This window comes from Sturnus vulgaris, chromosome 1 (genome assembly GCF_052056855.1).
Source record: "Sturnus vulgaris isolate bStuVul1 chromosome 1, bStuVul1.hap1, whole genome shotgun sequence".
NCBI classification, from domain to species: Eukaryota; Metazoa; Chordata; class Aves; order Passeriformes; family Sturnidae; genus Sturnus; species Sturnus vulgaris.
The window spans coordinates 99,176,063-99,190,334 of NC_142243.1; the positions used below are offsets into that span (position 1 = coordinate 99,176,063).

At 45.3% G+C, this 14,272-nt stretch overlaps 1 protein-coding gene across 3 annotated transcripts; it reads left to right on the forward strand.

Annotated features, from left to right (window-relative positions):
• The first annotated feature begins 1,337 nt into the window (after positions 1–1,337).
• On the forward strand, positions 1,338–13,984 carry DIPK1C (divergent protein kinase domain 1C). 3 transcript variants are annotated; one of them, XM_014870922.2, is made up of 5 exons: positions 1,338–1,621; positions 2,069–2,126; positions 6,944–7,621; positions 11,016–11,180; positions 12,819–13,984. In XM_014870922.2, exons 1-5 carry the CDS (start codon positions 1,458–1,460, stop codon positions 13,032–13,034), a joined length of 1,281 nt encoding a protein of 426 aa, XP_014726408.1. In that variant the 5' UTR covers positions 1,338–1,457; the 3' UTR covers positions 13,035–13,984. The 3 variants fall into 3 exon arrangements, with proteins under 3 accessions (XP_014726408.1, XP_014726411.1, XP_014726410.1); XM_014870925.2 differs by lacking the exon at positions 2,069–2,126 and having other exon boundaries at positions 1,407–1,621; XM_014870924.2 differs by lacking the exon at positions 1,338–1,621 and having other exon boundaries at positions 1,916–2,126.
• Positions 13,985–14,272: the final 288 nt, after the last annotated feature.

A 14,272-nucleotide genomic window follows, 5' to 3' on the forward strand; every position in this document is an offset into this window, starting at 1 on the left:
TATCCTTTAGGGATTGCTGACATATAGAGAAGTCAAGATCCACACTTTAAAGTGTTTGTGGGTTTGGTAGTGCCTAAACTATTACCCAGACAGCTTAGGACCAAGCAGTAGGGACTTATGCTTGACTTTCCCCCACCACCGGCATCCCTCTTCCATGTGGACATATCTCAGGATTGTTCCAGACATCAGTATGGCAGAGCTGCAATTTTTTCTCCTAGGTGGCAGCATTCACTGATGAAGGTTGGCTGTGTTCAAGCCTAGATGGTACTCCTACAGAGGAATGGCTAAGCAAAGCTCCTCCTTGTCCACTTATTGCCCTAGAAACTTCCAAATAACACCCCAAGCTGGTCAGAGACAGCTTTTGAAAGCATTTCCTATCAGACTGAGAAACAAGGGTTAAAATATTTTAGTTCCTAGCTACCTCCTTGGTCTTTGCTGCTTGCCACATTTCCCAAGAAACAGACTGTATCACCAGTGCCTCAAAAGTAAGCCTTTCAGTAAAAGAATCAGGGGAAAGAGGAAGAAAATTTGCAAAGGCAGCCTCAGCAGGTGAAGAAATGCGATGGTGGAGAAACTGTGCAAAACACACTGACGGAAGATGTAGCTAATGATAATGATTCTGCTTCTGAGACTTTGGAGATGAAAGTAATTTTGCTCTTCCTTGCATCTCCCTCCCCACTGACAGTGTCTAGAAAGAAAGCTGGAATATGTCCAGCAATATTTTTATCTTCCTTTTTCTTTTCTGCCACAGTATGCCATCTACTTAGAAGCTCCATTTCAAGCCCTGCCAGGTAGAGGAGAACTGCACTGATCATGTAAAAGTGCAAGTCTGCTGCACCTGTGTTCTTCCCTTGCTGTTCTGAGAGATAAAATTCGATCATATCAATAGAGACATCTTTCTTCTTAAAGACTTTTCAAGGAAGTATTTCTCATTAAGTTAGACATGATGCTAAGAACATGTATCACTGAACCGAGCTCTCTGAACAGGGACAGTGAACATCTGCACCTGGAGTGAAGAAAGGATGCCAGGATCTTCCTTGCTGCACAGGAACAAACATCTGAGTCTTTGACGGCTCAGAAACGTTAAGGAAGTCAAATAGAGTCTGTCCTGTGGTATTGACTACACCATAGCAGGAACACAGCCACAGGTGCCAGGGAGACGACGAGAGGGCAGGGAGACAATCTATCGAGCCCAGCACCCTCGCACCCAGCACACCCTGCCTGTTTTGGCGACGTATCCAGCGTGGCCGCTCGGCTGGCGCTGTCCGCCGAGGGAGGCAGGACACGGCGGTGCCGGGCAGGAGCCAGCCTGCGCCCCGCCCTGGAGGCTGGGGGAGCCACGGGCGACCCACCAAGGGGCGCTGGGGGCTGCCTTACTGAAAGGACGTCTGAGTCACTTCTGTCTCTTCCTCCATGAGGTCTGGGAGGGTAAAACTGGAGAAGTTATTCCAGAATAAATGACAACTTTTTATTCCTGTCCTCATTTGTCGGGAGACGGAGCTTTCACCAGAGGGACCTGTCCGTCTCCAAGCTGCCTCCTTCAAAGTACCGAGCAGCCGCCTGGATGGCAAAGGGTTCCCACAGCAGCATCCATCACCCTTCAAACTCCTTTTATTCTCGGGTGAGAAACTCGCAGAGGAGAGGCGGGGGGCGCGGGCAGCAGCCGCCAAGTGGCTGCAGGGGCCGCTTGGCACAGGGGAGAGCAGACAAAAGCCGGCGGAACTACGTGGCTTAAATTCAAAAGGGGCTCTCCGGGCTCCGCCAGGGCAGCCCCGGCCTGGGGAGGGGGCGGGAGCGGCCCGGGGCCGGGGCAGCCCGGCGGGAGTGGGACGGGCGAGCGAGGGGCGCAGCGCGGCTCCCCCGGCCCCGCCGCCGCTCGCAGCTGAAGCGGCCGCCCCAGCCCAGCCCAGCCCAGCCCAGCCCAGCCCAGCCCCGGCGCGGCGATGAGGGGCATCCCGGGCTTAAAGCGGCTGCGGCTCAAAATCTGGCGGCGATGCGCCCTGCTGCTGCTGCTCCTCTGGGCTGCCTGCTGGGTGGTGGTGAGCGCTGCGCTGTTCCTCCTCCACAGGAGCGTCTTCTCCGAGCGCTGCACGGACGAGAAAAGCCACCGGATCCTGGCCAGGCTGGTACGTGCCCCGGTGGGACGTGTGCATCTCCCGGGGGCTGCCCGGCAGGACGGGACGCGGGCGGTCCGTCGGGGCCGCTCTCCGGGGCGCCCTGCGCGGCTCCGGCCGCCGGAGGTGCCGCATCGCCCCCGGTGCGCACGGGCGGGCGGCTGCCTCCCTCTCTCCCTCCTTCCCTCTCTGCATCCCTCCCTCCTTCCCTCCCTCCCTGCCTCCCTTCCCGGGCGAGGTCAGGTGCAGGCGGCGGGCCGGCTCCCGAGCGTGGGATGCGGGTGCGCTGCCGAAGCCGAACGCTCCGAAGCGGAGGAAAGCCTTCCCTCCGGGTGTTGGGGGGGTTTTGTCTGTTTTTAGTCGAAAAGCTGTTTGTAAAAAAAGTCATCCTTCAGAAGTGCCAGGCAGCTTGTATCGCCTCCTTTACGTTCTGGAGAGGGCTGGCATGTCAGACGTGGTTAAAATTCAAGAAAGGATTTGCAAATATTAATTAAAATTTCCCTTAAAAATTATAATGAACAGATTTAGGATTGTGTAGGAAACACTCTGAGAAGAGGAGCAGCATGGGTTAATGCTTTTAGTTAAATTTTGTTTCTTAGAGTATCTGTAGTGCCACTGGTTAGGTGGGAAAGGAGGAATCCTAGTGGGAATTTAATAATCTATCACTGCAAGCAAGCAAAAACTGATCATAGATTTTCCTTAATTCTGTATAATAAAGGAAAATGAGATGTAAGCAGCAGTCCTGACAGCGTGTTTTTAATGGCAGTGAGCTCCAGTTTCTTTACCTCAGGAGCCAGATCGAAGTAGGGCTGAGCTCAAGTTTGCAGCTGAAGGAACAATTCCTGCCTCATCCTTACGTGCTCGGGAAGAACACTGAGATACGGAGGTGCACGGAGCTGCCAAGCTCAGGGAGGTCCAGGTCCTTGCCATGGCAGTCACCAATAACCAGATGGACAGAGACTTGTTGCTGTTTTTCAGTTTGGAAAGCGTCAGGCGAGGCTTCAAAAGCCCAGGGATCAGATTTCAGTGGCAAGCTTGTTAAAGTTGTCTCTATCACTGAGACAGATCAGGTCCAGACCTTCCCTGCAGAGGAAGAGTAGCTGCGATTGCTGTGAGTAGGTGAATAATCAGTAATATCGCTAAGGTTTGTAAGCAACAGTTTTCCCAGATGACGTTAGAAAGGGATTGTCCTTAGAGTGGAATAATTAGAAAATGAGCTCGTCTTCATCTGCCCCAAAATAAGTTTTTCTACATCTTCTGAACATAGCATGAGTTTCACAGTTACAAGAAAGTGCAACTGATCCATGAAACAACCTGATAGTTTGAGTCTCACACCTTCTATTAAGCAAAATCAGCTTCTAAGAAAAACTATTTTACTAGTATCTCTCAGTAGGAGATGAGATATTTTAAAGAAGTGGGTGAAAATGCCCTTGCGAGTGGCAATTCTGAAGGTTTTATTTCCTCATTCTGAGTAAGATATACATCTGTGCAGATGTATGCTGCACTGAGAAGGCTGAAATAGCACTGGGCAATTTGCAAGGACCAACTTTAACTCTCAGAAAAACTCCCCTTGCTCTTTCCTAATGCCAGTCTCATCTTCATTTACGCTGAACACACTAAGTCATACCAATCAATTTCTGTTCCCTCTGGAGAAATCAATTAATTTTGATGCCTTCCAAACCTGGCTTTGTATTGCATTTACGCAGAAGAAGTAGCTAACAAGGCAAAACATCAGTTTCAGGGTGCTGATGGTGGTACAGTGAGTTATTTAAATTTTATAAATCCTTAGCAAGGTTTACATTAATTTAAGCTTTTAAATTAATTTAAAACCAGCTTTTAAAACTTATATTGATAAGTGCACTGAAGATATTAAAATTATGCAGCCAATTTTAATAAGATACATATGAGTGAGTCTGAACCATGCTTGTGTGGGTATTTTTGTGTAGTACAGCTGCTTCTTTTAAGGCTTTTGGCTCAGTAACACTTCCATATTTTAGTTTTAAGAATCTGGCCCTTAAGGAAGAATCTGTGGCTTTCAAAGGTCAATCACTAGGTCAATTTAAAGCTGTCTCATCAACAGATCTCAAAATTCAGTCATTAAGCCAGGGATAGCAGTGTGGAGCTGAAATATTTCTGAAATATTTATTCGGGGAATCCTTTTATCAGCAGGATGATGGACAATCTTGTATAGTGAGGTCTGAAGTTAGTGGGAAGCTTCCTGTGTTGGTAAATAATAAATGATCCATCTTGTCACGGCAGGGTAATCTGTACTACCTGGTTAAATGTTTTCAGTCCACCAAATTTGTGTTTTAATACTGTAAGATGCAAGCTAGTACACTGGGGAGCACAATAGTACAAGCCATGCCAACATGATGGAAGACTGTCCTGTAAAACTGAGTCTTTGGAATGGATGTAAGGGTCAAATAATTGATTCAGGATGAACCACCAGTTCAGACTGTGGTTCAGCCTAAAAGGCTGATAGGAAATGGTTCATTCTTCTTGATTACTTCCTTGAGGAAGCCTTTTTGAAAGACTTACTTGCTTTTGTGACCCACTGAGAATGCACTTTTGGAAGGCTGATCTGTGTTTCATCACTGTGAGACCATGAATTCTTTGGTCAAGTCCTCTTCCACAGGTCAAGTCCTCCTCCCAGTTTGCAAAACACACCCAAAAGTTCATTATAAGAAGAATATGATTCAGACACTGTTTGTCAGACACTAGGTTAATAATCAAATATTTATAGCTTCAACTGAAAAAACAGCAGAAAAGTCCTTAACAGCAACTAGGTTCAAAAAGGACCTGTCTCTTCTGTCTGTGAAATCTGAGTGTGCTTTTTCTACAACTATTTTTTCTCACTAATTCCATTAAGAATGACGTGATGTCAACGCAGAAAATAAGCTGCACCCTGACATGTTTGGCTACAGGTCATGGTCATGTGTTATTTTAGATGCCAGAAGTCCATGCATGTGAACCCTCTAAGTGTGAACCACAGTAAAATTGTCCACAGAGGCAAGTGTTCACCCAGGTGAACCCAATTACATGACTAAGTCCTATCTTCTTTTACTTTACCATGAGAGAATTAGATTGTGGTCTGTCAATAGAATTTTAAATGTGCTTATACTTACAATCCAAAGAAACCCCCCAAAATTCCTTCTGTTTGTAATTTTCTTTCTAAATTGCTTAGAGTTCCAGATGGTAAGAACTGCTAACCTACTTTTGTTGAGGAAACGACATTTTATACTTAAAAAGGTGGAGTAAAATTGTATTACATTAGTAGGAGCAGATTTTCAAAAGCAAGAACATTGATCTGCACGCTCTGAAGTCTGCAGACAGCTGAGTGAGTCTCCTTAGCCATCTTGATGTGGATGAGGATGCAGATGTGTGTGTGTTACACACATGCATAGAGTCAGTGTCCAGACACTCATGCAAGAATTTGCCTACCTAACTCTCCTTGCTGGCATTGAATGTTCTCACTTGGGCTGTGAGAACATCAGAGTATAAATAAATTTTATGTCTCTAAGACCTGCCCTCAGTGAGCTGTTTCTGTCAACTGATCACCATTCTTGGATTTTGGACTTAATCCTCCACCCATTCCCCAGCATGTTATTTAAGGCTAGACTCTAAATATTGCTTGGCATCATAACATATTCCTCTGGTGTACACACCTCAGAGACTGTCCCAAGAAAATACATTACTGGAATGCAATGATCACGTTCCTTGTGCAACAGCCAGTCACAAATGAGGTGGGGCTCAGGCAGCCACTGCAAGTCCTGCACGTGCAAGGGGGACCTGCCAGTTTGTTTAAATGAAGGTTCAAATGCCAGAAAGCAATGGAGGTGGATGACACTGTCAAGCTGCCTCACAGATGTTTGGCTTTCTACATCACCCCCTCTATTCCCCTTTCACCAGGGACCTCTGATCATCCCCTCTACTGAGCAACCCAAAGCAGTTCCTACAGCTGCACTTCAGAGTGACCATAGGAATACATCAACTATCTTCACTTTTGGAAATGATATTATGGAAATTATTCTGGCTTGAGAGAAGGACTGGTGGGGGAATCCTTGCAGTTCTTGCACTAATTTGCATTGACCACTAAATTATCGAGCAGAAGTTCTCTTGTTTCCAAGGACCTTGTTTCCAGCTAAAAAAATATTAAGTATTAAAGCAATTAATATTAAAATGTCACTTCTGATAACTACATATGAAACCTGAAGAGTCATTGTGTTCTGCAGCCTTCATACACTCAAAAATTCTGAAAGTTCTTGGTCCAAAGCTCATTGAGCACAACCTCTGTGTTTCCTGGTGATACAGGAGAAGGTTATCACAACTTCCTTCAGGGTATATTGAGTGCAAGGCTGAAATATGCAGAGCTGTGGAATGTCCCAGAAATCCAGGTACGTGTGGACTTTGCTGTAGTTTTAGTGGCAATGTCTGAGTTATTCTGCCCTGAACCTTCCAGAGAAGTCCTTCATTACTGTCTGCCTTAAAGTGTTACAATCCATAATCATACACAGTGCAGCCCTGAGTGTTTAAAGTTGGTTTCACTGAACTCATATGAGTAAAAAGTTTCAGATTAACAGGTCATCCAGTTCCTTTCCTTGCCCCTGAAAAGCCTGTCCTTTACTATCCCCAAAATCTCCGTTTTGAAGCAAAATTCCCCTATTAATAGATGTCTAGAGACTTCTGAAAAACCATTTAGTGACCCAATGGTTGTAGGTGTGTGTTTGCAGTTCCATTAGGAACTTAGGACCATTGCTCATTATTTGTGTTTCTTCTACATGGTTCAGGGGGTATGGTTCTGCTATGAATATTCTGCTCTTTCACTCCAGTGCCTCGACTACAGCAGCGGAGCCCTGACTGGAGACCTCTGTGAAGACCTGTGTGTGGCACAGAAGCTGGTGTACAAACACTGCCTTTACTATGACAGAGGTAAGAAGGTCATTCAGGCTGATTGGAGAGGCCAGCCCATCATACTGAAATCCAAAAAAGAAATCTTTTCCAGCTACCAGCACCTCAGTATGCTAGAGGAGCTGGAAACACAGGATATCCCTGAAACAGAGCTTCTGCTTATGGTTGCTTTGGAGGTCAAAAATGCCCTGGGGCTAGAACTGTCTAACAATACCATGGGGCCCCTGTGGACAAGGAAGAAGGGACCACGTTGGAAAGCACAGGTGGCCAGCATGTGGTCCTTGCTCCAGCAGGAAGAATATATCTACTTCAGTTTGCTGCAGGACTTCAGCAAACATGTGCTACGAATTATTGGCTCTTGTGGACACTTTTATGCTGTGGAGTATCTCACAGCTGGACATGCCTGGCACAAAACTCTTTTTCCCTTGGAAAACGTGATTGGTCCCTCCCTTACTGGACACAGAAGCAGGGTGAGAGCCATCATTGACATTGCACTCAGCTTTCTGGACATGGTGCAGCATTTTGATAATGATTTCTCTCACCGACTTCACCTGTGTGACATCAAACCAGAAAACTTCGCTATCAGGCATGATCTCACGGTAAGTCAGGCCTCGGGGGTGGTGGTCCAAGAATTTTAGGCTGAAGGTGACTGTGTAAAAATGACACTTCCCTCCTTCTGTAGCTTTTGGCTAAGTTTTTGCACAGCCAATGAATTTACAAGCATCAAGAAAGATTCTCTACTGCTTTTCCTTTTTGTAATGTGTACAGCCACATTTTTGGAGCACTAAATCCTGCCACGTATTTTGAAAACTTCTTGCTCACTTCTGTTTTGTTTCACTTCTTCAAAGGCACTGCTGCAAAGTCCCTTGGAAGGAGTGAGGGACACTTCCTGGAGGCAAGGAGATTTCAAAAGCTCTAAATAAAGTTGTAATTTGAGTCACATTTCTGGTAGTGATGCTGAAATGAAAAAACTGTATGAATTTGGAAACTAAGGCTGAATTAATGGTCAGCTTATCTGGCTGGAAACTATGTAAGGACAGCAACATGAAACTCCTGGCTATTGTCACTCTTTGACTTTTCATTGTGCAGCTGAAACTCGGACCTGATAGCTATATATATTTTCTAAGTATTAGTGCAGCTAACATTCGTTCTGTGGACAAAATTCCTCTGATTTTAGTTGGAATTTTATCTACAGATTGGGGATACCATGCAGTGAGTAAGTATTTGAACTAGGCTCCCAATTTGCAGTGTCATCAGTGGAGTTTCTGCACTCTGAGTGAATATAGAGCATTTTCAGGGACTTTAATAATATTTTTAGTACTCACTGAGTGTTAATGTAACACTTGTATCTTCAGATTACTAGACAAACACTACCTAAACATACAGCCATTAAGAGCAATTAGAAAGCTTCTCCTTCACCATTCCCTCCCTTCCCCTCTAGAGCTGTTTATTCAGGTGCAATACAGCTGATCAGGGAACGGATGAGGAGCTACAGCAAGAAACTAAAGCAAGCTGTACCACTATTTAGGCAAAGAAGTAATTCCTCAAGGCAGGCTTTGCTCATCTTCCTCAGTTACTCAGGGCTGTGGCTGCCTGTGACTGAGCACACGCCAGAGCATCTGTTTCACAACATACTTACAGGAAAATAGATGCCATTTAGGGAAAGGGGATGAATTCTGGATGTGTCTTCTCTTATGAGTCCTTTTGGTGAGGTTCATTTTGCCAGGATCTTCCAGAGACCAACCAGTTCTAGAATGGGAACACAGAAACGCTGCCTCTTTTTTGTCTCTTATGTTTAAGCTATTTTTTCACTTGCTGATTTCTTGTATAGGATAATACAAAACCCCACAATTGTACCACTATTCCTCATTGGAGTAATAAGACTTCTAATACCCAAAGAAATGTGCCTGGAATGCAATAGCTTTACTTTGAGGATTATTTTCATGTGAGGAGGATAAGCCCCCACTCTTCACATGCTCTCCTGCAGCACAGAGAAGAGCTGTCTGGTGGATCATCCAGGAGAATTTTAAGCTGCCATGGAGCCACATAAGGTACAGAGTTAGAAAGAGGTTTGGGTGAATGCACAGTGTTCTGGGAGAGCTTCCTCTTTTACCAACACTTCAGAGAAAACTGGAAAGATTACAGCACCTTAAACGTGATTTTCAATCAGGTCATGAGCCAAGTTGGGTCCTTCCTGTATTTCCTTGGGTACTTTTTTCATCAGTTATGATCATATCAAAGCTCATCAAAATGTAGCTGTTTATAGGCAGAGTGTCACCCAGATGTGTTTCACAGGGTCTAGCTGGATGCCCACATATTTTTGTAAAAGATGAATTTCAGTGAATCCACTGAGCCCTTTGGCAGCTGCGTATTTGGGAACCAGGGCTGATTTTCCTAGTGGAGCAATGGATCAGATTGTCAAATGTGCTGGAAAAGACCCCACCTGGGAGATGGAACAGTGACGCTGGGACTGGGGAAACCCTGCACTACTCTCACTGTCTCTTCTGCAAAGAACTGTACACCAAAACCACAGAAAGCTTCAGGAAGTAAAGAACCAAAAAAAAAAAAATTGCCTGTCCAAACATGCAAAATTCCTTAGGCTATATCATCATTATAGAGCACTCCAAAATGCTTTAAAATATTTATATTTTTAAGATATGCCTCATCTCTGTAAGATTTTTCCCTATGGAAAAAGGAGTAGAACAAAATGGAGATCAGACCATGTTCTTTATTTTGCGTGTAGAAGATTTATTTGGCCTGCTACCAAACCAGACATCTTTAGTTCCTGGGGCTGATCCAGTTGCTGTTCCAGTCACACAGTTCATCTTATGTTACTTGGGAGGTCGAATCTGAAAAATAAAACTATCATTTGAGCCCAAGTAACTCTGCTTTGCCCAGGTCCCAGACATTTTCCTCCATGAAAATGTGTGTCAGATGCTGCAAAAGGACATCCCTGATCCTGACTGTCAAGTATGAAATGCAGCTGTGAGCATCCACTGGCTGCATATCCATGGTGTTGGACACAGGCTTCCTTCCCTGTGGTCACCCACAGCTTGGCTCACATCAGGCAGCTGCCATCCCCGTACTGGATTTCTTTCTTTCCCTCTTTATTATTGCGATTTCTTTAAGTGAAGCATTCATGGGTGGAGTGGCACTGGCAGAAACTGAGACCACAGCCCTTTGCTTCCAGAGAGGTCTCACCCCCAGCATGGGCAGCAGTTCTGCAAACACTTCATGCTGCACAGCTCTGAGAGCCTCATGCCAGGGGGAGGAAAGTGACTGACCCCTTTCACTCAGGTTTTTTCTGCTCTGACCAGCTTCTGGCTGGACTCTGTTACAGGACATATATCTGGACCATAAGAACAAGAATTGTGCACAATAAATGAATCAAACAGTGGCAAAGAAGACTGGACAAAGCCAGACCAAGCTTTCAGCAAAGTCAGGGATCTCCTTCTACAACTGAACAGACTCAAATCCACAGAATGCAAGGACAGGTTTGCAGGAGCTGGACCAGGTGCAGCTATCCTTGCACATCCCACTGCTCCTCTCCACAGTGGCAAAGTCAGGTGTCTAGTCTGAATGCTGGGTTCTAAATGATACTGTCTGGCTCATGGGTAATTATGGACCATCATGTAATTGAGAGGTTGAGGTGCCATCTGCACATCTGCATATGCTGTACCAGCAGCTACATCAGCCTTCAGATTGGATAGTTCCACTTTAAGGCAAATCAATCCAGTTAACCCCAGGGATGCATATTGTTCACAAATAATTTTTCCATTCTTGGTGGCATAAGAATTGGCTGTTTCTGTTTAAAAAGTGGTGTTTATAATGTTAGTGTGGCTCAGTTAAGTGAAATAAAGCCCCTGTGATCCCAGTTCCCCGCCAGCAGATGCTCTCAACAGCATTTCCAAAAGCAAGCAGCAAAGAATGCCTGCTCAGCCCTGTCCCAAAGGCTATGCCGTGCCAGATCTGATGGGATGTTTTGATTCACAGGTGGTGGCCATTGATGTGGATATGGCCTTTTTTGAACCCAAAATGAGGGACATCCTGGAACAGAAGTGCACAGGAGATGAAGACTGTAATTTCTTTGATTGCTTTTCAAAATGCAATCTGAAAATCAGAAAATGTGGAGCACAGAGAGCCAATAACAACTTGCAAGTGAGTAGACACAGCTGTTTTATGCATCCATTCCTTTTAAAATCACACTGACTATAAAATGCATGGTATGTATAAGGAGACTGTGAGATGAAGACAGTCGGGATTTTAAATGTGTCCACATAAGCGTCAGTCTTGTTCAGAAATCTCGTTTTGGGGCACACAAACAGATCTTTATATTCACTATATATAGTGTTTATTTACCATGGTTTTCTGTAGATGTTAGCCCAGTGCCACAGACAGGAGACCAGAGTAAGCAGAGGCAGGGGATTAGCACTTCTGGCTCCACTGATGGTAAAGTGACATCCTTGAGTTGCACCTCAAATCCTGTGTTCGTTTCTGGGTCCCTCACTTCAACAAAGACACTGAGGTGCTGGAGAATGTCCAGAGAAGGGCAATGGAGCTGAGGAAGGACCTGGAGCACAAGACGTGCAGGGAGTGGCTGAGGGATGTTTAGGCTGGAAAAAAGGAGGCTCAGGGACTTCTTGTTGCTCTCTGTAACTACCTGAAAGGGGTTGCAGGGATGTGGGTGTTGGCCTCTTCTCCCAAGTAACAAGTGGTAGGACAAGATAAAATTACACCAAATTGCACCAGGGAGGGTTTAGGTTCAATATGAGGAAAATTCCTGAAAGGGTAGTCAAGCATTGGAACAGGCTGCCCAGGGAAGTGGTAGAATCACCATCCCTGTGAGTGTTCAAAAAACTTGTAGATGTGACACTTGGGGACATGGTTTAGTGATGGACTTGGCAGTGCTGCATTGACATTTGGACTCAATGACCTTAAAAGTATTTTCCAACTTTAGCAATTTTATGATTCTGTGAAAGTTGAGGCTGTCTGAGTGTAAGCAGTGGTTGTGATTCTCCACTCTACAGACGTAGTGTGTGGGTGTAGTGGAGAGGGGTGTCCATGGGGTTCTTGGCTTTGGGATGAGGTGTCTTACAGCTCACCCAGCTTGTGTTGGTGAGGCTCAACGGTGAGGCTGTGGGGATGTAGCTTGTCGTTTTCCTGCTTCTCCCACCCCTGCACCCTCACCAGTTGTTATGCAGAATCATAGAATTGTTTAGGTTGGAAAAGACCTTTTAAGATCATCAAGTCCAACTGTTAACCCAGCACTGTCAAGTCCACGAATAGATCACACCTCTAGTGCCACATCTGCACATCTTTTAAGTATTCCAGGGATAGTGACACATCTAATTCCTTGGGAAGCTTGTTCCAGTACTTGACAACCATTTTGGTAAAGAAATTTTTCCTAATATCGAATCTAAACCTCCCCTGGCACAGCTTGAGGCCATTTCCCCTGGTATTGCTTGTCACTTGGAAGCAGAGGCTGATCCTTACCTGGCTAGGACCTCCTTTGAGGAGTGCAATAAGGTCCTCCTTCAGCATCCTCTTTCCTAGACTAAACAACTCCGGCTCCCCCAGCCACTCATAAGATGTGTGAAGTGCATGACCAGCCTGAGAAGAAGGGCCATTCCTCAGCTAGAGTGTAGCCTTTGTGGATGCTCCTTTTCTACACCTCCCTCTTCGAATGGCTAAAGGCATTTTGGATTCAGATGACATTTTGCTACAGTCCCAGAGAAGCAGCAGAGCATTGGTTGTAGCTTCTGAAACACAACGATCTGCTCTTTTTCCTTTCCGCAGGTAATTTGTGACAAAATATTCCGTCGCTGGTTTTCCCCAAATCTCAGAGGACCGCTGGTTCCCCAGCCCCTGCAGCTGCAGCTGCAGAAAGCCGTGCAGGAGTGCGCTCAGCCGGGGCACACGGGTGCCAGCGGGCACCAGAGGACTCTGAAATCTCTCTCCCAGTTGTACCACCTGCTTCGGGTCACTCAGCGAGAACTGCAAGGGGCAGAGTAGACACAAAAGGCAGAACTGCAAAGGCCAATCCCAGTCTCTCTGCCATCCCTCCTAACCCTGTACTTTTACAGCACAGAGATTGCTTTTCGGCTATGCAAATGAAGTTCATGGCTGCAGGTGCAGCACGTCCTGATAATATCCTGTCAAGTGTTAAATTGCTTTACATTACTTGGGTTCTGTTCTTGCTTATTTTCCTGAGCCAGCACTACCCCTCTCCATCAGCAATCAGCACATCCTTCTGAGCTGTAGTCACTGCTCAGATAGCATCGGTCTGAGTGTGATGCTCAGAGGATGCATTTACAGAAGAAAAGTGTAAGTGCAGCAAAACTACCAATAATTAAAAGAATGGGTGGGTGGGTGGGTGTGAATAAGTACATGTACAGTGTTTGTTTTAGTTTCTCTGTCAAAAGGGTTTTTTTACAGTAGGGGCAGAGCATTCTGTATGGAAAAAAAAAAAAGAGGGGAATCTCAAACAAGGAAATGTGCTGTCACACAAGGAAAGAGTTGCTTTTGTACAAAGCAGTCCTTTCTGATGTCCCCAAATTAATTTTCTTCAGGGTATTGCATTACCTGTGCCATTGCTAATCCTTTTGAGGAAGAATTATATAAAGGTACTTTGGACTTTTCTAGAGCAAAATAATTATACCCTTGCTGAGCTCCCATGTGGGTACTCATATTCTACAGTGAAGAGGTATGAATAATGCTACTGGATTTTCCCATGTGAACAAGCCCTCAGGCACTTGTACATCAGAGCACTTGATAAGAAGCACTCCTTTGCCAGAGAGCAGAATTGCCCAGGAATGTCAACAATCTGTCCTTTGCACAGAACAATATCCAGACCCAGAGTTTTCTTCCACGGTATTTTTTTAATGAACAAAAGGAAAATTGTTTTGTACAAATTCATTATCTTGCAATCAGTTATGTAAATAAAGATCTCTAGATTAACTTAACAACATTAACTTTGCCTTTCAAATGTGCAGAGCTGTGGCTGGAGAAACTAACATGGGTTCAGGAGATACCACAAGTGCATAGGCCCAGTATCAGGCAACGTCCCCAAGATCTGGTTTTGGCATGAGGGCAATACTAAGCCCACAGCCAGGAATCCCAGCAGCCTATGGCAGCCCTCAGCTTGGAAGAATCAATGTTGAGACTGGCGATACTGCTTTGTGGATGTGAGACATGTAACAGCACTTAATCTGCTCCATCTTTATGTCCCCCAGTCTTATGACAGCTGTGAA